Source organism: Symphalangus syndactylus, chromosome 1 (genome assembly GCF_028878055.3).
Source record: "Symphalangus syndactylus isolate Jambi chromosome 1, NHGRI_mSymSyn1-v2.1_pri, whole genome shotgun sequence".
Lineage (NCBI taxonomy): Eukaryota > Metazoa > Chordata > Mammalia > Primates > Hylobatidae > Symphalangus > Symphalangus syndactylus.
Window position 1 is genome coordinate 37,799,732 of NC_072423.2, and position 23,024 is coordinate 37,822,755.

At 50.0% G+C, this 23,024-nt stretch overlaps 1 protein-coding gene across 7 annotated transcripts in view; it reads right to left on the reverse strand.

Moving 5' to 3' along the window:
• The window catches only part of CTIF (cap binding complex dependent translation initiation factor), a 333,504-nt gene that overhangs the window by 176,816 nt on the left and 133,664 nt on the right, over window positions 1–23,024 (reverse strand). For all 7 annotated transcript variants that reach the window (XM_055232808.2, XM_063639943.1, XM_055232791.2 and 4 more), the window contains one exon: window positions 22,301–22,376. In XM_055232808.2, coding sequence (XP_055088783.1) covers window positions 22,301–22,376 — 76 coding nt within the window. The remainder of the gene's footprint in view (window positions 1–22,300; window positions 22,377–23,024) is intronic.

Here is a 23,024-nt window from a genome sequence, read left to right on the forward strand (position 1 = left end):
CACTTCCCCACTGGGAGCCTTGCCTTCCTCGTTTAGAAGGACATGTTTAGGATGGTTTAGAATGGCGACTAGGTGCTTTTCAAGATACATGCACGAAGGACATTTCATCTCTTTGTTCCTCCATCCAATGCTGGCTGCTCCTTACCCTGGGCACCATGGTGAGACAGCTAAGTCTCCTATGTTCTCTCTGGCTGGTCTAGGTACCCATCCTTGGCACCCCTATACCTGAGCCTGCCCTCATCTGACCCTCTCTTCTTCACCAGCCCCATCGCAAGTATACCCAGCTTTATCCTCCACATCAGGGGCTGAGGTGACAGCGTGTCGGTAGGAGGAATCCTTGCAGGTGATCTGCTGGAAAAGGAGCACTTGCAGATAATAAGGATGCACACAGAGCCCTTGCCCTTCAGGCCTTAGTGTTCTTGAGAGCAGGAGCAGCTGACAAAACCGTGCACAGACTGGCCTTGCCTCAACCAGACTAAGCTCTTAGGTTTCTACCTCTTTATCACTAGGATGCAATGTATTATGCTGGAAAAGCTGTCTTGACTTTCCTTAAGGGTAGACTTGCTTATTTAAACATTTCCAGAAATGAGCAGGAACTCCCAAGTAAGGAGATTAAAGCTACCAGAAGTTCTACACAAGCGGTTTTCAGGAACTGCAGAATGCGTGGATTGTTGAAATGTGAATTGGCAAAAGGCAAGGACAGCTTGTACTTTACATGAGACCTTCTGGGACTGGGCTACCACTGGGGGTGGGGGCCACATTTCTTAGTAATGGCAAAGGACAGCGGGACTCAGGCGGCTGCAGAGACAGAGCTGCCAGCAACGACCTGGTGCCTTACAAGTTCTTAAGGGCAATTTGAAGAGGCTGCTTTCAGGCTCACCTTTGCACACAGTCGGCTTCACATTTGTTCTGGCAATTTCAGCAACGATTCTCTGGTTCTGTGATTGACGGACCTCCAACCGTGTACCAGTGCTGTCTCAGAGGTGGTGTCGGACAAGAGCCCTGCTCCCAGGGCTCTGGAGGCTTGCTGAGGAAGAGTCTTTCCCACCAGGAAGGGGCAAATACAAAACTAGGCAGGGTGTGGCTGGAATCCTAAGCGGGGGAGGACAATAGAGCCTTATCCTTGAGTCCCAGAGCACTTTTGCCCTGGTGGCTCTTGTGTAGGGTCTGAATCTTTGTAAGGTCTGAATCCAAGCAGAGATTTTCCCAGGCCCCTCAGACGACTGGCTGGGGGCTTATACTCTGCTCACTCTGCCTATCTCCTGGTTGGTAAGCTTGGTGTGTGTGTGTGTGTGTCTGTGTGTGTGTGTGTGTGTGTGTGTCTCCTCCTAGAGTTCTTTGAACAACAGCAAAGAAAAAAATCTATGTACTGGCATTCAGGTACATCCTGCACCCGCTTTATCCTCTCTACACAACCTGTCCAGGGCCTCAGCCGCACGCCAGTTCTCCTGCCTGAACTCTGAGGACAGATCGCTTTATCCCCGACTCCCACACGACACCATCTGCTCCCGTTGCTCCTCTTGACAAGCACACAGAGCTCAGTCTTCCAACCTTCTTCCTGTTTCCCTATTTAAATCCAACCAATTAGACTTCTGACTCGACAGGATTGACCACATGCATTTAATTCAACTCCTGCTCTCTCATGAATGCAACAACTTGTAAACCCCCATAAGCGCAGAGATCAAGAAAAGAGATTTCAACAAACTTTGCAAAGACAGAAAGTAAATGAAGGAGGAGTGGGCAACTTGGCAGCATGGGGACAGGTGCAACCTAAGTTATATGCGGAGAGGAATACTGATGAGAAATGCATGGATGGAGGCTGCAAATCTCCGAGGACTCAAAGCTTGCAGGTCCCAGGTACCAGGAGAGGCAAGGCTCAGGTGTTGGCAGGAAACAGCAGAACCAGATCGAAGTCTGAATATGAGACTCCCCAAGTCCCCTTCCCACTCCACATAGCCAGGAAACTACACTTCAGTCCCTGCCACCAGGCAAAAGATTCAAGGTTTATTTCTGGAGAAGCAGAATAATAGAAGCTGTGACCTGAGAACCCAGGCACTCAGGGAATGAGGGAGGAGAGAGTCAAAAACGTGAGAACTGAGCAGCAATGAGCACACCTAGGTCCCAATCTTGGCTTCTAAGAACCATTCATTAAAAGGTACCAGGGCTCCTTAGATAACACTAGATTTCAGGGCTGGGGCAGAGAAAATACCAGATAAGCCCAGAACAACTTCTCATGCCAGAAAGTCAAGACGTGCTCAAAGAATAATGGGGACATTTTAGAAATACACAGAAGCCAGTTTGCAAGGGCTCCCACTGGGACGATTTGAGCATCAAAATAAATAATAGTAGTGGATTATAACCCTTAGAATAAAATAAAAATCTATGAGCCAACACATATATAAATAAACAGATAAAAGAAAAATAGAGAAGGAAAGATCTTTATAGCAGAAAGCCAACTAATAAATGTAGATGGAATTTTTTAAAACCACTATTTGCAGATCAGCATGATGACATTTCAGGCACAAATCATTAAGGAATGCTAAAATTTGTGAGTGAAAGTATTAGCAGAAACAGTATATTTACATAGTCTCAACTATCTCCTTGCAAGATACTTATTAATTACAAAGAGAAAAATAGTAACTTGGGGCCGGGGCGCGGTGGCTCACGCCTGTAATCCCAGCACTTTGGGAGGCTGAGATGGGTGTATCACCTGAGGTCAGGAGCTTGAGATCAGCCCGGCCAACAAAGTGAAACCCCATCTCTACTAAAAATACAAAAATTAGCCAGGCGTGGTGGCAGGCACCTGTAATCCCAGCTACTTGGGAGGCTGAGGCAGGAGAATCACTTGAACCCACGCGGCAGAGGTTGCAGTGAGCTGAGATTGCACCACTGCACTTCAGCCTGGGCAACACAGCATGACTCTGTCTCAAAAAAATTAAAAAAAGAAAAATAGTAACTTTATAGCGGTGAGGCCTGGAAGCTACTACCTTAACCAGCTGGTCAATGTCAACATCACGAAATCCCTGTGCCTCTTCATGAGCTGCACAAAGAGGGACACAGCGCCATTTCTGTGGTATTCCCTTAAAAAGTGCACATACTCAGCTGAGCGTGGTGGCTCATGCCTGTAATGCCAGCACTTTGGGAGGTCGAGGCAGGCGGATCATCTGAGGTCAGGAATTCAAGACCAGCCTGGCTAACGTGGTGAAACCCCATCTGTACCAAAAATACAAAAATTAACCAGGCGTGGTGGCACATGCCTGTAATCCCAGCTACTCAGGAGGCTGAGGCATGAGAATCACTTGAACCCGGGGGGCGGAGGTTGCAGTGAGCTGAGGTTGCGCCATTGCACTCCAGCCGGGTGACAAGAGCAAAACTCCGTCTCAAAAAGAAAAAAAAAAGTACACAAACTCAATTACAAAGAGACATCAAACAAAATCAAATTGACAGACATTCTACACAATAATTGGCCTGCTTGTACTATTCAAAATGTCAAGGTCATAAAAGACAAAGAAAGATTGAGGAGATAAAGAGATACGACAACTAAAAGCAAAGTCTGATCTTGTATAGGTTCTAAACCAAAAAAAAAAAAAAGCAAACAAACAAAAAAAACAAAAACTTTTTCTTTAGCTATCAAGAACATCAGTGGGACAATTAACAAAATTTAAAATGTCTACAGGTTATGTAATAGTATTCTATCAATGTTAATTTCCTGATTTGATAATTAGATTGCATTTATGGAAAAGAATGGACCTGCTTTTAGGAAAATATGCTGAAGTATCTAGGTGTAAAGTGGCACTGTGTCTGCAACTTACTCTTCAAAGCATTAAGAAAATAATAAAATTACATAGGGAGAATGATAAAGCAAGTATGGTGAAAGGTGAACACTTGGGGAATCCGGGTGAAGGCTATACAGGAATTCTTTGTGTTATTTTTGCAACTTTCCTGTGAGTCTGAATTTTTGCAAAATAAAGAAAAGGAAATCAGGATTCATTAATGAAGTAATCATCTGATTAAACATTTAAAATTCGGTATAACTATATTGAGAGGATGGGGTATAGGAGAACAAAATTCTTCTCTATCATAATAAGAAAATCAGCAGGAAATCGCTAAAATTGATATACTTAAAAAGAATAGTATAATAACAGTATACTAGATATTAGAAATATTAGAGATTAGATAGCTGTATTCGAAATAGGGTGGTACCACCAGAAAAAAATAGTAAAAAAAAGTGAAGGTATGTAGTTGCTTTGAGGAATGGAACTGGTCGATTGAGGATGAAGGGGGTGGAAAGCGGCTATTTTCTGTCATAGGCCTTTCAGTATCATTTAATTTTTGTAAGCTGCAGACAGGTACTATTTTGATAAAAAATGAGTAGACAGTTCAAGTGTTTGGGGCCCACCTTCCCACGGAGGCATGAGGTCACCCCAGCCTACCTTTTCCCTTTTCTGAATCCCACCTGCACCTGCGGCCCCACATTATACTATGTTGGAGATGAATGATCTAATCAGAGCCACAAAGCATGCGAGGTGCAAGTGGCTACTGAGGTCATTTGCTCCAATAGTCACCTTAGCAATGAGGACACCACGCCACAGCAGTGTCCATCCCACCTGACACTTTAGCACCTCACACGTAGGAGAACCCCAGCCCAGACCATGGTGGCCACTCAACATAGAAATAGTGGCCAACAGCCCTGGGCCTCATGATGCAACTGGGCCCCCATGAGAGCTTGGGAGCCTGGGCCCCAAATTTTCAGGGCTGGTGGCCACAGCGGTGCCACGCTTGTCTCAGCAGACAAGGAGCCACCATTTACCTTCCCTGGATCCCGGCCAGGCTGGCAGACCTCTGGGATCCAAAAGAGACACACTCCAGGAAACCCACAGCGAAAAGCAACCCCAAAGTCCCCAGGAGTAACAAAAACACTCCTCGAGGTTCTCACTCTGGAGAGAGAGCAGGGCCTAGACCGCTAGAGGCAGAGATTCCTCCTGAACCCTTTGGGAGTGGGGTGCCAAAAGGAACAAAGAGGGTCTTTGGAGAACACAAGACTACATCTAATGCTTTAATAATCAGAGCTCTTTCCTCCAGGAGCACCCCAAAAGTGGGCAAGGGGGGTGAAGGCTTGGATCCAGAAGGAGGGCAAGGCCAGCACTCCTGTTTCACAGGAGGAGGGTGAGGCTCGGGGGCAGGAAATGATGGCCTGTCCCTTGTGCCTCCTGCTCGAAGTGAGACCACTGATGCTCGGAGGGACAGTGGTCTCACTGCAAGCAAGGGTCCAAGGGACAGGCCGTCATTTCCTGTGGGGTTCCTGGAGTCCAAAATTGTTTTCTGGACACAACCACAGTATGTAGCCTTTCCAGGATGTGTTTAGCCAGGCCTCCTACTCCCTTGTTGTTCTTACTTATGGTCGATGTAATATCAACTTTGGATTATTCTCCTTGTAGACAGAAGTTTGTGTTTGTTGCTTTATTCCCAGGGAGGCTTCCTCCTGCCACCCAGTGTGCTTCGGTGTCAGCACCCGCCGCTGCAGAGGCTCTGCACACAGGGGACAAACTCCTCTCCCTGTCGGCCTCTGCCCAGCACACTGTGGATGGTTCACCTGCCACACACACAAAGCAGTGCGCTGGAAGGAAAGATCTGGAATGCTGAGCCCAGGGCTTCACCCATCTAGGTGGGTTGTCCCCACATCTCCACCCCAGGTGTTGGCTTTGACCACCTGGAAATACGCAGCATCACTGAGGACTCTGCTGAGGTTTCTCTCTTTGGTGCAAAGGGAATGAGCCTTCCAGAAACCCTAATCCCCACTGGCTTGCCCAGGGCTGTCGGGACCCAGGGGTCCTCTGAGGCATGACCAGTGACAGGAGCAGGTGCTGGAGTCTGGGGGACCATGCTGTCCTTGAATCACCCAACCTTTTGCAAATCCATGTCCTGGGTTGTCAAACAGGGTACAATTCTTCGTCCTTCATGTGAGCAAAATAACGGTAAAAAACAACCAACCAAAAATCTCAGCAGCAGATAGAAGGGGATAGGGGAAAGTGACGTCAGTGACTCCCTGAACTATCCAGAAGTAGTGAAAAGCCAGTGGCCTGCAAGTAGGTCCTAAGGCAGTGGTTCTCAAATTGTTGCATGCATCAGTATCACAGATGGCTTGTTAAAACGCAGACCACTGGGCCCCTCTCCCAGAGTTTCTGGTTCACTGGGGTGAAGATAGAATGTAAGACTTTGCAGTTCTAGCAAGTCCCCAGGTGATACTACTGCTGCTGATCAGGGGCCACACTTTCAGGACCTGTGCAAAGAGCTGCAGAGGTGAATAAGATACACTTTCGGCTCCTGGGGTCATGTGTGTTTCAGGGAAACATGCATGTGTGGGAGAGGCATGCATGTGTACCAGTGATGTGGGGGGGCAGCTGTGCTCTAGGAATATATTAAGTGCTGGAGGAGCCAGGTGAATCAATAAACTAAGGCATGGGAAAAGTCCCTTATCAGGGAGGGCTTCACAGAGGAGGTGACCTCTAAGCAGAGTCTTTGAAGAACAGGTGTGGGGCTGGGCACGGTGGCTCACACCTGTAATCCCAGCACTTTGGGAGGCCGAGGCAGGTGGATCTCCTGAGGTCAGGAGTTCAAGACCAGCCTGGCCAACATGGTGAAACCTTATCTCTACTAAAGACCCAAAAATTAGCCGGGTGTGGTGGCACGCGCCTATAATCCTACCTACTTGGGAGGCTGAGGTAGGAGAATCGCTTGAACCCGGGAGGCGGAGGTTGCAGTGAGCTGAGATCGAGCCATTGTACTCCAGCCTGGGTGACAAACACCATCTCAAAAAACAAACAAACAAACAAACAAAAACCACGTGTGGGGCAGGCAGGCAGGTAGATGAGGTGGGAAGGACACTGAAGGCAACTGGTGCTGCTGGATCAGGGGCTTGGCAATCAGTCACCAAGTTGAGAGCACGGACAGACTCGGAGTCACAGGAAAGAAGCCGGGGGTGCCAGCAGGCCCTGGGCTAAAGGAAAGTCCAGGATTTTCCATAGGCCCTGAGAATCAGTGAAGGATTTTTAAGCAGGGCAATGAGAAGTTTGGTAAATCTTTTGCCTTTCTGGGTCTCTCAGTTTCCTCGTCTGTGTAATGGGGTTGTCGGTGGAAGTTCTGGGTCTTTTCCAGCCCTGGCAGGCAATGAGTCAACAGGGAAAGGAGGGAAAGAGTGGTAGCATCCAGCTGGGGGCCCCACTCTGGAGGTAGCCCCTTGCAAAGGACAGGGACCCAGTGGCCACTCAGTCACTTGGTCTGTTTGGCCATTGGCTGCCTCCAGATCCCTGGCCCAGCCTGGGAAGTGGAGGCAAGCAACTGACGGTGTCACACACACTGTGACTCTCCTGGGCCTGACCCCCCAGCCTCCCTGGCTGTGCAGAGCAGAGGGGCCTCGGATTGTGCAGCAGCTCACAATGGAAGGAAGAGGGTGTAGGAGGGAGGTCCCTGGGCTGACCCTGGTATTGTTCTTGGGCCAGAAAAAAGCTTCCTCCTGCCTGGCTGCTGCAATGCTGGAAAAATGCCGTCCAGCCAGTGAGAGTCAGTGTGTCCTGGGGGGGCCGCCTGCCGGCGGGTCAGCCTGGGAGCCGAGGCCCATTCACAAATGCCTGCTGGAGAGCACGTAGCCCTGTCCGTCCCCGCCCCCTCCGCCACCACTGCTCCCAGTGACAGAAGCTGGGGTAAACTAAAATAACTGGGCTTCTCCGCCCCTAAACTCAAGGCTGCCAGGAAGGAGAATGAGACCAGAAATGGCACATTGGCTAATAAAGGAATAATGGATGCTTCACACCCTTGGCGACACCTTCCTCTTCCCCCCAGCCCTGGCGGCTCCTTCCACAAAGGACAGAGGAGGGAAGATGCTGGACCGGCAAGCAATCTCAATCAACCAGGCCTGGCCCAAGTCATCAAGGGCATCGCCAAATTGGCTCAGGGAGTGGGAGGATTAAACCAGCCCCTGGAAACTGCTGAAGGACAGGGACGGCAAGGCTGCAGGCCGTGTGGCCCCATTCATCAAAGCAGGTGGACGTGTGCAGGGTGGGTCTGCCTCTGGGCATCCGTCGACAGGGCCACTCAGGCCAGCCTGGGGCCTGCTCACTGTGTACTGGGCACCCCTGCTGGCCTCTTCTCAACCCTGAGCTCATTCCTCCAGCAGGGCTGGGCCAGCAGCTCTTTGTCTGTGTGACAGCCTTGGCCCAGCTGAGACCTTGAGGAAGGCTGTCCTCAATCTGCCTTCTTTGAGCCCACTGTCCCAGCTCCCTGTCCCATGCTGGCCTCAAGGCCCTACCCCCTGAATGATTAAGCCCTCTGATACTCAGCAAGGGATTCTGGATATGGTCTGGCCCAAAGTAGGGCATGGACAGATGACCTCTCCACTGGGGACAAGTCCTACTTTTAAAGGGCTCTAGCCTTTGTCCCTAACAAATAACAAAACTTCTTCCCTGGCCCCTGCGGGGAGATCCTGGGAACTCCCTCTTGGTCTCCAGGAGGAGGGCATAGGCTCGGTCAGTCCCTGTCCCTCGGCTTCTGAATCCTTCTTCCATCCTGCATTTCATTGCTGGAGAGCATTCGGCTGAGTCCCTATTTGGTCAGGTCCCAAGGCCTCTAGGGCCACCCCCAACTGCTCTCCCTACAGTTTCCCCTCTCGAGGATTCCTGGACTCCCCCACTCTCAACAGCCTCCTTTTCTCCTGACCATAATTCTCTTTCTCTCCATAGGTCCCCCTCTCCTCCCAGGCCATACCCCAAGGCCCAGTTCCAGGTCTACCTCCTCCAGGAGGCACAAATGCATGGAGGGGCATAAAAAAGGGGGAAAACCTCAAAACTGGCCTAGAATCCAGACCCCCAAAAAACCAAGAAACCTCTGTGGGCTGTTGTGGTCTGATTTATCCAGAATAGTTTCATGCAGGAGGTGAAACTGGAACAGGGCCATGAAAGAGGGGGAAGATTTGAGCAAGAAAGAGGGAAGGACAGAAGAGGAAAGAGATATGGGTGAGTAGAAGACTCCCCCAACAGTCTTTTCTGTCTAAGGTCAAGGGCAGGAAGACAGTCACCCTTTAGGTCTCAGTCTCAGGAGGAGCTGGGGAAAGCCAACAGTCCCTGCCCTCCATCTCCCACCTGCCAAGAAACCCACAGAAGGAAGCTGTTGGACCATCTCCAAGCGCAGTTCTTATCTGCCAAGCCTGCCAGTTCTCTGCCTGCTTCCAGATGTGACTACCACTTCATGAGGCCACGTCACATCTGCAGTTTTTCAAGTTCAAAAATTCCTGTCATTATATGAACTGGTTTATTATATTTTGACTCTTAGCACAGCTTTGCAACGTAAGTTGAACAAGTATATGACCCCCAACTTTACAGTGGAAGAAATGGAAGCTGGAAGAGAATTATTTTGGGTGAATTACACAATGTTCTGTGTGTGAAGCAGAAGGGCTCTTGGATGACTAGTGAGTGAGCTTTAGGATTTCTGCCACCTGTTTTAACTCTCAGGGGTTTCTTTTCTTTTTCTGTTTATATTCTAGATCAGTGTTTGGCAAACTTTTTCTGTAAAAAGCTAGATAGTAAATATTTTAGGCTTTGCCGGCGATAGGGTCCATGCTGCAAGTGGCTGCAGCACAAATGCAGCCACAGACAGGAAGCCAGTGAATGGGTGTGGCTGCGTTCTGATAAAACTTTATTTGCAAAAACAGGCTGGAGGGCTGGACTTGGTCTGTGGACCAGTTTGCCAATCCCTAAAATCCTAGCCATGGCCTGGATCATTGAGGTGGTCCTATAGGGTGGGCAGACTTGCCCAGGCCCCTTGAAGCCTGCCCCACCCAGCCCTGAAAGTACTCGCTGCCCACAGTCCTGGCTCCCTGCCTTCCGCCCCGCATGGAGTGAGCAGGAGGAGGCCCGCGTGGAAACACCATCTAGACGTGGCCAGTGGCCCCTTCCCGAGGACCTTTCCCAGTTGTCACCAACAAAAGTCTTCACCTCCAGAATAATCAGTTCTTTAAAAAAAAAAAAAAGACTCACAACTAACAAAAAATAAAAATAGGCTCGCCTCACAGAGCACACTGCCCCTTCCCAGTGGACCTGCTACCTGGAGGCCTCAGACAGGAAACCACGGATTGGAGAACTTCTGGCCCCATTTATTGTATGGGCGCCTATTTTTGTCCTGAGGGAGGAAGCACTTGGAGGTGGGGAGGTGGCTGGGGAGGGAAAGGGGCTCTCGTTTGTAAGCCCCCCTCCTTGATGGATGCTACAGCGTCTTGGGCCAGCAGGGATGGGGGAGGCCACTACAAACCTGTCTGATTAAAAAGGAAGAAAAAAATATTTCTTTCAAAGCTGTCAGTAGAGGCTTTTCTCTTTTTTTCTTTCCATTTTTATTGCCTTCAGCAGTAGAGAGAAAAACAGAGATATCCACCTTCTTGTTCTTGCTTATTAAGGAAATGACATTCACCCCTAACTTGCTGTACGTGACTACCGTCTCCTGGAATTAGAAAATGTTTTTCCAGCACCTCTTCCTCCTCATCGTCCCTCCTTAGAAAGAGGTACCAGAGGAGTCAGGCTGCCTGGATTCCAATCCCCGCTCTCCCAGCTGTGTGATTTGAGGCAAGGTATTTGAGCTCAGTTCTCCAATCTGTGAAATAATAATAGAATAAACATTTCCCAGGGTACTTGTGAGACTTCAGAGATGGTATATGCAGCCCGCAGCTCAGACAGCGCTCAAGGCATGGTAGCCTCTGTGGTGGAGGCACAAGTTCTGGACCAAAGTGATGGGTGGGAGTCCCTCTGGGGCAGGAGCAAGTCACTCAACCCATATTTAATGAGCCCCTAGATGTGCCCCAGGGGAACGTACACTCCACTGGGAGAATACAGACGCAAAAGAAATAAAGCGAACATGCGACAGGCACTGCAGGGAAGAATCGAGTCACGATTCTCGAGTGATGAGGGGGCATAGGGAGTGTTCACAAGCCCTTACTGAGAAGGTTATATCTAACCAAAGACATCGGTCTGTAAAGTGAGGTCAGTAACAGTACGTGCTCCATGGGACAAAGTGAGGGTAAGATTAGAAAAAGCAAGGACCTTCTTAGTTCCTGGAACATGGAAAGCACTCTGTGAATGTTCACTAGTGTTACTGTTGGTGCGTTACGCTCCTTGTTGAATTCTCACTAAGGGAACATTAGGAGAATACCATGTCCCCGTCTATGGGACAGGTACCAGCCCCTGCACTTAAACTCAGTCCATAATGGCTATAAGACAATGCCCGGGACACAGAGAGATGCCTGATCCGTAGTGGTGGCCTGGGTGAATAAGGTCAGACCTCACCTCCGTGGGACCACGGGTGACATGGAGCAACACTCGCCGGTGCACAGGCCCTGGGGAGGCGAGGTGGGGCATGGTTTTCAGGACTGTGTTCCTGGGTGTCTCGGGGCACTTTACTAATCCTCACGCCTGTGAGTTAGCATGTCCTAGAAGTTTCCAGAAGACCTGGCAACAGCTAACACAGCCCTAGGGAACAATAAAGTTACTCCTTCCCATCTGGAAGGCTGGGAACCCGGCTACAGCGGCTTCAACCCCAGCGTGGGGCAGCCCCAGCCTCAGCCCCGGCCTCCCGCCCAGGACCCCCATTACTAAATAGCAGCAGCGCCACCTGCTGGGGCTGCCAGGCCATTCCTTATAGGCCACCATTTTCACTGCTCCAGGAGTGAGGGACACCTGGCTGTCATTTCATGGGACCGTGATTTTCATTTTGAAAGCTCATTTGTCCCTCGGATTCTTTAGAGAATTGCCGGCGGGGGGCGGGGGGGGGGGGGCGGGGATCTCTCTGTTATCATCTGGGGCCAAGCAGAAGAACGAGGTATTAATCCTTTTGACCCCAACTCTCACCGTCCCTTCCTTTAGCCGTCTCCCGTGGGAAGGCTGGACTTGGACACAGGCTCAGGAGGCCAGAAAGCCACTTGCATTCCCCTGGGCCTTCTGGGGACCCTCAGTGGGGAATGCTTTGGGCACATCCCTAAGGCCAGGAATCCCACTTGACCAGGTGGCGTCCACTGTTGTGTGGGCACTAAGCCCCTTTCACAGCAAAGGGCTCCCGAGTCACACGCTCTGGACAAGGCCAGCAATGTGGGGGCAGGGGAGCTGGCCCTGCTAGGTTGGAGCCATCTAATGATTAACGGCCAACAGACACAGAATTTGGTTTCAAAATTTCCTAACAGAAAGGCAAAACGAGAAGTCAGTGGGTTATGTAGTTCCTATTGTCAGACCAAAGACAGCAGACATAATGTTTGTCTGGGAGAATTCAAGGATAATGACCAAAATATGTCCTGATAGAAAGCCCTGGGCAGGACACTGGATAATTCAACAAACAATGTCTTTCAATGGGGTATTGCGTATGACACAAAAGCACCAGGCCAGTGTGTGGGATAAGGAGGTGGCATTTCCGCAGGATGCTGAGGGCCCTGTGCCCGGGAACCTGAGGAAATCTAATGCTCACCTAGGGGCCATCTAGAGCACAGGGACAACACGCCCGTTAGACCGTCTTTCTCACACTGGTCGCGCCGAGTTCACACACGTGGAGAAATTGCTCCCCAAGTCACACCTCAGGGTAAAGGGGTCCTGGGGGAGGGGGTGCCAGGGGGTGGTCTCAGACCAGAGATGAGGTGAAGGATATGCAATTCGGATTTCATCCCTTGCCTTCACATGGAACTTGGTCAAGTTAACTCGGAACTTAGTCAAGTTAATTCAGAACTTAAATTAACTCGGTTTAGACTATGGATTACAGATTATGCAGCTCAATCTCCCCACTTAGCCAGCCCCCATCCTTCCAAGGGTGGAAGCCAACACTTTGTAACTCCCCCAGCCCCACCCCAGTGAGTATCCCCCTGCAGCCCCGTGCTGCTGCCCTCCTGGAAGCAGTGTGTTCCCAGGGGTCCAAGGGGAGGGGCGGGCCCTCTGGAGGAATGTCATGCCTTGGCCTAGCAGAGGACACGTGGCCCAACAGGAGCTTCCCTACACCTTAGTGTGGCTGCCTCTTGCACCTCCCCATCTTCCCCCTTGCTGCAGGGAGGAAGGGCCTGGGCATTGAGTGGGGTCATTTTCAGGACAGTGTGCATGTGCAGCGCTGACCAGGGGGCATGGCCGGTGAAGACGCCTTTGGTTGCTGGCGCTGGGACCAGGGGACTTCCCACAGCAAGCGCCAGGCTGGAGCCTGCAGAGCGGTGCGCTGGTACCCCCTAGTGGGAGCACACCACCATACAGCCACCGATCCTGTCGAGGCCTCAACTCCAGCGGTCCTCAACACTGGGGCCACACTCAGAGCAGGACTGTCAATGATGGGCCTGGGCTGCCCATATCACTGACAGAGTGGTAGCCTGGCCAACCCCTCCACTCCTGTGATAGAGACTAAGCCCCTTTCACAGCAAAGGGCTCCCAAGTCACACACTCTGGACAAGGCCGGCCAGCCACCAGGACACCAGCCTTGTGGATGGAATTTGGGGGCCCCCTAGAACTGCAGTCTGAGCTCAAGTGTGTGTCTCAGTGTCTGCCCTGCCCTATGGCTTCAACACTCAGAACCATGATTGAACCCTGAATCCCTGGCCCTATACTCAGAGCCTTCTGCTGTCCCCCATCTCCCACCCCCTCCATCCCCACCGACCCCCCGCCACCCCATCAATGTTCTTAGAGAGCAATGTCAGTCTCAACTGGCCTGAGGCTGCCATGGTATGGCATGTCATGCCTTGGTGTGGATACCGTAAAACCTGGCTATTGGCTAGCTCCTATCCCAGCGTACCCACTCCTTTCCCTCCAGCCACCAGTGTGGGAAGGAAGACCTTGGGGACAGTTACCACCACCAATAGACCCCTTACTTAACTAGCTCACTAAATGCCTTTTCAGAGTGCAGAACTATTTCTGGCAGCAGGGGTTCACAGAGCTATAGGGTGAGCCCTGGACACAGACACCTACTGTCTACCCTGTTGCCCCACATCCTTGTGGGGGCTTCAAGGGCCTGAGTCCAGCAGCCCCAGAGATGAAGTTCCCTGAGGTCAGCACTGCAGTGAGACTCACCCCTGGATTCATTGCCAGTTGTGGAAACACAGCCAGATGGGGTCACCAGGAATAGGGGCCTTGGCTTTGGCTGGAGAGGAGCTTGGCCAGACGCCTAGGTGTCAGCATCTGACCCCCAGCAGAGGCATCACCTCCTAAGACCACTCATTGTGGCATGCGCTCTGTGTGTGACCCACTGAGAGATAAGCTAGGGCTCCCAGGAGATCAACAGGCATTCAGTGTGGGGGCCCATGGGGCCCTCTGCTTTGTACTCAGCCACACATTCACGCCCCAGACTGCAGGAGCTGCAGCAGCACAGGGGAGGAAGGTGAGGTGTGCTGGGAGAGGACCCAGACTTTGCCCTTCAGGGACTGTGACCTGGGCAAGGCACCAGCACTTGCTCAGGCATTTGCAGCTTTGAATGCATGTGGTAATCTGTGCATGTCTCATTTCCTCTACTAGGCTGTGCCTCTCCTGGGGAACTGTATCTCATGTGATCAATTCTCTCTCTCTAAAAGGCTAGGGCAAAGCACTTGTCCATGAAGATGAGTTAAGTGAGCAAGTGAAGGAAAGAGGAAGATTTGGCAGAGGAACTTGTGGCTTACAGAACAGCCATGTGCTCCCCTTCTTCCCGCTCCCCTGCAGAAGTGTCAGCCCTTGCAGTTGGGGCGGGGGCATGTGACTAGTTCTGTACAATGGGCTCTGAGTGGAGCTGATATTTCTGGGCCAAAGCATTTAAGACCTAGAGCAGGGGTGTCCAATCTTTTGGCTTCCCTGGGCCACACCAAAAGAATTGTCTTGGGCCACACATAAAATACGCTAATGATAGCTGATGAGCTAAAACAAAAAATTGTAAAATACCTCATATGTTTTAAGAAAGTTTACAAATTTGTTTTGGGCCATATTCAAAGCCATCCTGGGCCACAGGTTGGCCAAGCTTGACCTAGAACACGACCCTCCAGCTCTCTTTGCCCCTGCCAGGGCCACCTGGATACCATGGATTGAGATGGCAGGGCCACAGAACACAATCCACCCGGACCCTGGAGTCCCCAAGGAGCTGCCCTGGAGACCAGCTGGACCCTCAGCAGAATTTCAGAAAGTTAGAAATAAAATTCTGTGTGTGATGCCACTGAGATGTGGGGTTTGTTTAGGATTATGACATGGCCTATAGTGTCCTAATACAGGAGACGATGCAAAAATCCTGTTTTCTTTAACAACAACGACAAAAATGTGTCTCAGAAATCACACCAAGAAGAGCATAACCAAGTTCATGCTGAATTTCTGCTGGGAAGTGGCGGGAGAAACTCAGAGGCAGAGGGACGACTGAGTGTCAAGACAGACACAAATCCTGCCTTTCTTGTACACTCTAGACAATACAACGGCACATCTAGAAACGAGGTTCTTCAGCAGCATTCACTCTAGAGCACCTGATGCTGGGGTTATGAGGCTGAAGGAAATGGCCCAGCCCTCAGGCAGCCCAGAGTCCAGGAAGGGAGTCTGGCAGTTACATAAGCAGGTGTGACGTGGTGGGAGCCACGCCACAGAGATGGGGGCAGGGGCTCTGGGGAAATGGCAGATGGATGCTGGACTCCATCCTGTGCATCTGAGAGGGCATCAGGAGAGGTGTCCTGAGCCAGAAAAAGGACGGCAGAGAATGGGTGAGTGAGATTTTAGGCAGAGGGAGCCGCCTGCCAGTGAGAAAGCAAGGAGAGATGGAAGATCAGAATAGATTGGGGGAGGAACTGACAGGGCCACAGGATGGCAGGGGGAGCCCAGGACAGAGGCTGGGCAAGGGTGCTGAGAACATCACAAAGCCTCCTGCCTGCTAAAGAGTCCAAACAGGGACAGAAGGGGCTGGAGATGGGAGTCTGGGACTCTGTGGGTAGAGAAGATGCTGGGGACACAGCTGGTAGGATCTTTATGCCCCTCTTCTTCTAGGGTGCAGAAGTGGAGGGCAGGTAGGCAGTGGGCTTCAGGCCAACCTCCCTTTGTCACCTTCTTTCCTTCTTGCCTCCAGGTAGGGAGGGGAGGCCAGCCCTGATTTTTGTCTAATAAAGTCTCTAGGAAGCCCACCTATCTCTGTACAGGCTCAAGACTCCCATAGGAGGGCTGGAGGTCCTCAGGCTAGAGGTGGGCTTTCCCTCCCATTTGGGGGTCTTCAGCTGGATGCACAATATCTCCTAGGTGAATCTGGAAGTAGGAGGATGTTTTTGGTGGTCACTATGCCTGCCCCTCTCCAGTGACTGCCATTCAGTGGTAGAGGCCAGGAGTCCTAAATATCCCACATTGCATTGGACACATCCATACTATTAAGAGTTGTCCCCACCACATATGCTAATAGCTAGGCCAGCTGACCCTCAGGACCCAAGGCCAGAAGAGTGAACCAGCCAGCCCTATTTATGAGGGGCTTTGAACAACACTAGGAAAACTCAGATAAGTCATCCCATTGTGTTCTCATGGGACCGCAAATTCCTCAAACACCAGAAGTCTGTGTTTGAGGATCAAGAAGCCTGTCTACCTTGTCCTAAGGGTACTCATGTGAATTGTAGATACTCCAAGGAGCAGTCAAGCCAGGAGCATTATCAGCCAGGACTTTAAGTTTTCAACTCTTGCTGATAATCAGAATTTCCTACAATGCTTTAAAAATGTAAATTCTAGCTGGACACAGTGGCTCATGCCTGTAATCCCAACACTTTGGGAGGCCGAGGTGGGCAGATCACTTGAGGTCAGGAGTTCGAGACCAGCCTGGCCAAGATGGTGAAACCCCACCTCTACTAAAAATACAAAAATTAGCTGGGCGTGGTGGTGGGCACCTGTGGCCCAGCTACTTGGGAGGCTAAGGCATGAGAATCGCTTGTACCTGGGGGGCGGAGGTTGCAATGATCCAAGATTGTGCCACTGCACTCCAGCCTGGATGCCAGAGGGAGGCTCTGACAAAAAAAAAAAAAAGAAAGAAAGAAAGAAAGAAAGAAAGAAAGAAAGAAAGAAAGAAAGAAAAGAAAAGAAGAAAGAAGGAAAGAAAGAAGGAAAGAAGGAAAGAAAGAAAGAAAAGAAAGAAAGAAAAGAAAGAAAGAAAGAAAGAAAGAAAGAAAGAAAGAAAGAAAGAAAGAAAGGCAAAGAAAGAAGGAAAGAAATGGATTCCTGGGTGTGATTCAGTGAGGGTGTTCTCCAGCCTCCAGGAGCCCCCCGTGATTCCTGCCTTCGGGGATCCACACCTCTGTGTAGGCCCTTCCCATATTGTACCAGGGTTGGTCTGTGCAAATGACATACAGCAAATGGCAGCATGAAGCTCTGTCACTTCTGAGATCAGGCTATAAACGAGTGTGACTTCTGCGATGGAGTCTTCTCTCTCTCTCCCTCCGTCGCCACTTGCTTTGGGGAAAGACAGCTGCCATATTCTGAGGGCACTTAAGCAGCTTATGCAGATCTCATGGCAAGGAAGCCAGGCAGGAACCCAGGCCTCCTGCCCCCAGCCAGGGAGGAACTGAAGCCTTCTGCCCTCAGACACAGGAGGGGGGTCTTCCAGCCCAGGTGTGCCTTCTGATGGTGGCATCCCTGGTCATCAGCTTGACTGCAAACTCATGAGAGACCTTGAGCCTGAACCACCAGCTAAGCTGCTCCCAGAAAGTGTGTGGATCATAACTCTTTGTTGTTTTAAGCTACTAAGTTTTGAGCAATTTGTTACACAACAGTAAATGAGGAACACAGTGGGCAGACAGTGTAGATTTCAGCGCTTCCCAGGCAGTTCCGACATGCAGCTGAGCTCCAGCACCGTGGCCTCAGATTCATCTGCTGATAGTTCACTGAGGGCAAAGCACATCCAAAGTGTGTGTCATGGAAACGTGTGAGGTGTGTGTGTGTGTGTGTGTGCTGTGTGTACATGGGTGTATATGTGTGTGATGTATGTGTGTGCATACGTGTAGTGTATGTATGTGTGAGTAGGGTGAGAAGGGATGTGTGTGATGTGTATATGTGTGTGTATGTACATGTGTGGGGTGTGGTATGTGCAGTGTGTATGTGTATGTGTGTGGTATGTAATGTGTATGTTTGATGTGTGTGGTGTACGTGTGTGTTTACATGTGTGTGATTGATGGTGTGTAGTGAATGTGTGTGTGCACACACAAATACGCAAGCCCTTCTGCTCCAGCCTGACGGTGGAGATGGGGGGTGAAGGCCTCCGCTGCCAGCCGCCCCTAAGAGCTTAACACCACATGTGGGCCCTGGAGAGCCCAGAATTCTCACTGATTTACCATCCCTCGAGAAAAAAAAGAAAACTCTAGAATGTGAAACCTCAGAGGACCTTGGTCTGATGATGTTCAAAATTTGTTTAATAGTAGAATTGTTTCTCCCCATGAAACCATGTTAGAATCCTGATTTAGAGGCACTGGCCAAACAGTTCTGGGCGGGCCCAAGTGGGGGCCCCTGGAGCTGGCTGCTTTCGCCTCCCCACTCCCCCCAGCAGCACCCAGGGGGCACCCCAGGAGAACCCTGAGGGCTTCACAGTTTGCAAACCTCTGATCTAATACAACTGTGTCATTATGCTAATGAGTAAACTGAGGCCCACAGAGGAGAGGTCACACACACAGCTCTGGAAGACGTCCAGAAGTGGATTCTTCTGACCTCTAGTCCAATGTGTCTCCACTGCCTGGCAGGTTGCATAGGAGAAGAATCAACCAGGGCCTTGGTAACCTATGAGCCAAGGTTCATCATCTGAGCTTTTGCCTAGCAGAAATGCCCTCTTCACCAAGAAACAACTCACCTGGGGGTAGGAGCAGGAAATCACCCCCTCCTCCCTCTTCTTAACAGACAGGGCCCCCCATTGCCTGGTCCACCCTCAGAAGGTGGGGCTTGACTGGCAGTGTTGAGTCCGGGGAATAATTACAGCAGAGACCAACACAGCACCCACTGTGCACTGGGCATCACCCTCAGCGCCTCAAGTGAATGAATGTGCTTGACCTTCTCAAACGCCCCATAAAGTAGATATGGTTATTTCCCTCATCTTACAGAGGAGGAAACTGAGGCAGAGTGAGAGTAAGTAACTAGCCCAAGACTCCTGCGCTAGTCAGTGGCAGGGCTGGGATTCCATGGGGACTATGCCTGGGTCCAGACACCAAGCCCTTGACCGCCAACCTCCCACCCAGCCAGTAGCCCAGCTCTCCTTTCTCTTCTGAGCAGGAACCAAAGGTCCTCCATTTTGTACCCTAGAGGAGTGAGGAAACAGTCACCAAACAACACAAAGTGTCAGATCTGTTACTTTTCCAGCCATGACTCCCAAGCTTCTGGCTCAAAGGGTACCGATTGGTCAACACCCCACCTAGTGCAGGGGGCATCTGGTTTCTCACCTAGATCGGGGTCTCTCAAATGTACTTCTTCTATCAATGATGAATGCTCTTGGCATTTAGAAATGGAGTGATAAGGTGGTCACTTTGAGTACCTTACCCTTTTTTCTCTTGCGTCAAGGCTGGTTTTCCATTAGCAGTGATAAATTAATATAGATCCAGCCCAAAGGGTGTTTCATGAGCTGATACTCTGCCTGTGACTTATACCTCACAGCCTCGGCCCTACTGATTGATTCTTTTTCCTGTCAAATTTATAGGAAAGTGCAAGAACTGTACAAAGAACATCCACGTCCTCCTCACTCAGATTCCCCAACTGTTAACACCTCCGCATGTTTGCCCTTTCTCTCCCTTTGTGCCTACATACCAGTATCATCAATCTCTTTCTAAACCATTTGAGGAGACACTGCAGACACCAGGCCCATATCCCTCAAACATCATAGTGTGTATTTCTCAAAGTCAAGCACACTCGCCCACATGACCATCACACCGCCTCCAAGTCAGGAAACTGACATCGAAGCAACACTACTGTCCCACCCACAGACCTAATCACATTCTCCAACTGTCCCAGCAAGGTCAGGATTTCCTTCTGGTCCAGGATTTCAGCAAGGAACACAAGTTGTATTTAGTCATTTGCCTCTTCAGTCTCCTACAATCTGGAAGACTTCCTCGGTCTTTCCCTGCCTTTTGTGTCTAGCCAGTTATAGACAGCGGTCCTTATACTGATTTCCAAAACCAGACTCAGGCTGTGCTTTCTTGGAAGAAAAACCCTAGAAATGATGTTGGGTTTTCTGTGTGGCACATCAGGGGGACATAGTGTCCACCCATCCCATCACTAATGATGTTCCCTTGATCATCTGGTCACGTTGGGGCCTGCCAGGTTTTTCCACAATAAAGTCATCATATGTCTCTTTGTAATGAGGTGACCTCTATGTGTGCCCCAGTTCATTGCCTGGAAAGTTTCCAGTCTGCAACACAGGGAGGGCAGTCCAGGGCCCGGTGGTCTCAATGAGCTAAGATGACAGGGTTCAAAATCCACGGAGTCCAAGACAATTTGGTTTGCAAGGCAGAGTACTAGAGAGGAGAGACCAACATACAGAGAGAAATCCAGAAATCTTGCCTCTCAAGTCTCTGGCTGAGTATTAATTTGTCCATGTGTAAGGAAACTTCTGAGGCAAGGAATAGATAGAACAATCCACTGAGATCACATAGGGCTGAAAATAGTTTGTGTTTCTCCAGCCAGGGGGGAAACACCTCCTAATACACAGAGCATTGGGTGGCAATCTCAGAAGGGTATTGATTCAGCAGTGGAGCAAAATTTGCCCTACACTAAAGTCTTCCCACCCTAACAAAGCCTAAAAGCAAGTCTTGAAAGGATCAAACTGTTTTTATGTAACTTATCTGTGATCCAGAACAAAACCCAAAATATTTAAAGGGATACAAAAAAAAATAGCACCCAATAATGTAAAGGTTCTAACATATGACATTTAACATCAAATTACCAAGCATGTAAAGAAAGGTATGGCCCATAACCAAGAGAAAAATCAATGAATAGAAATAGACTGAGAGATTATATGGATGACAGAATTAGTAGAGAAAGACTTGAAACAGCTATTGGGAATAGGTTCTATATACTCCAGAAAAGAAAGCATGAGGAAGGGAAGATATATAATATATATTTGTTAAAAAAGCCCACAATGACCTTCGAGAGGTAAAAACTACAATATCTGAAATGAAAAATATACTGAATGGGATTAACAGTAGATTTGACACTGGAATAAAAGATTAGTGAACTCGAAGACATAGCAATAAAAACTATCCAAAATGAAACACAGAGAATAAAGAAAGACTTTAAAAAACCAGGCAGCGCTTTGGTGAGCCATGGGAAAAGATGAAGAAGCATAGAATACATATAATTGGAACCTCAGGGTTGAAGGAAAGTGGGAGGAATAGTGGCTGGAAATTTTCCAAATTTGATGAAACTATAAACCTACAGATCCAAGAAACTCAATAAATCCCAAGTGGGAGAAACATGAAGAAAACCACCACACCAGGGCACATCATAATCAAATAGATGAGGTCTTAACTGTATGCTCTATTGTCTCTCATTGATAGGCCCAAGGCATGAACAGAGAAGAAACAAAATGGCAAAGGCACCAGGAAGAGATTAATGGATGTAGGTAAAATAGCAAGACAAGAATCAGGAGAGAAGCGAAGGGTGGCACAGTGGAGTGTGGTGGTAAGTCATGGTCATTGGCAGTGGCAGGCTCAGTCACTGTGGAAGGTCCACTGCTTTTACACCCCTGCAGCAGGCCCAGTCTCATTCCTGAGAGCAGCTAGACTCCTGCTGTTTCCACCAAAAGTCCAGCACTATAAGTATCTAGAGACCTGGATTCACTGAGTGAATCCTCTTTGTCCTGGAACCTGGTCCGATTCCAGCAAAGAGGCCCAATCAATAAAAATAAGAGCAAGCATAGCAGAAACCTGGAGGCCAGCAGGGCAGTCCACTGTTCAAAAGCCTAAAGACAGCCCCAGCCACATTAGAATCTCTTCCAGGCCTGCCAGTCCCACCTGAACACACCACAGGACACTTCACCTACAGAGAGGTTTCAGGCCAAGGGACAAAAACTTCCGAGTTCACTGAGTTGCCAGGGCATGGTCTATTTCAACTCTAGGGCACATCAGGCCTGCCAGCAGGGCCTGCAGCATCACCGAGTAGGCTGTCACACACACAATCACAATGGGACACCCTGGAGAATGGCAGGTAGCCAGCCCTGCCTACCTATTACTACCATACAGGCGGTTACACCCCTTGCTGGAACAAGGGGCCAGAAGAAGTGCTTCGGTTAGGTCCTGCCCAGGAAGAGGATCAGGACTCCAGGGGTGGGGGGTAAGCTGTTAGAGAACCTGCCCTGCACCTACCTGCCAGGCTGGAAGGACCTTCTCGATGTCATTCAGGTTGATGCCATCCCCATCTTCTAGCTTCCCTTTGCCACACCTGGACCAGAAAAGACAGAAAGGCATTGGAAAGATGGCTCATTCATGCCTCCTGTCCCATCCGGCCAGCAGGAGAGGAGGGACAGTCAGCAGATACCTGGTGCTGCCCACCCTCAAACCCTGCAGAATCAGCTGTCCCACCTAGAGGAAACAGCCCTAGAGATGCTGTGTTTTTGGTGGGTGGGTGGGGGGGTTCCTCCCCTAATGCAACAGCCAACTTGGAGGGAGGTGGGAAAGGAACCAGAGTTCCCCCTGATCCTTCCAGGCAGAGAAGCTAAGCTCCTTACTCATCACAACTCCTGTCAAAGCCCATCCACCTTGCCCCATTACACTGAACAGAAGATCAGCGGACAGAGACACCAAGCAACTTTCTCAAGGTCACACAGGCTGGCAGGGGCTAGCAGAAAACCCAATAGGGCGTCCTTCCTTCTTGGCTTGACCCTGGGTCAGTCCAGCAAGCCCACTCAGATAGTCTATGCTTTGTCTTCATGTCCTCTGTGAGTGGGCGTGCCCTCGGGCCAGAGAGGCTGGCCCCAACTCCCTGGCCAGAGGTCTGAATATTTAAGGGCGCAGATTCCAAAACCAGACTCCCAGGGTTTGAATCCCCGCTGCGTCCCTTACCAACTGGGGGCCCTGTACAATTTGTTTA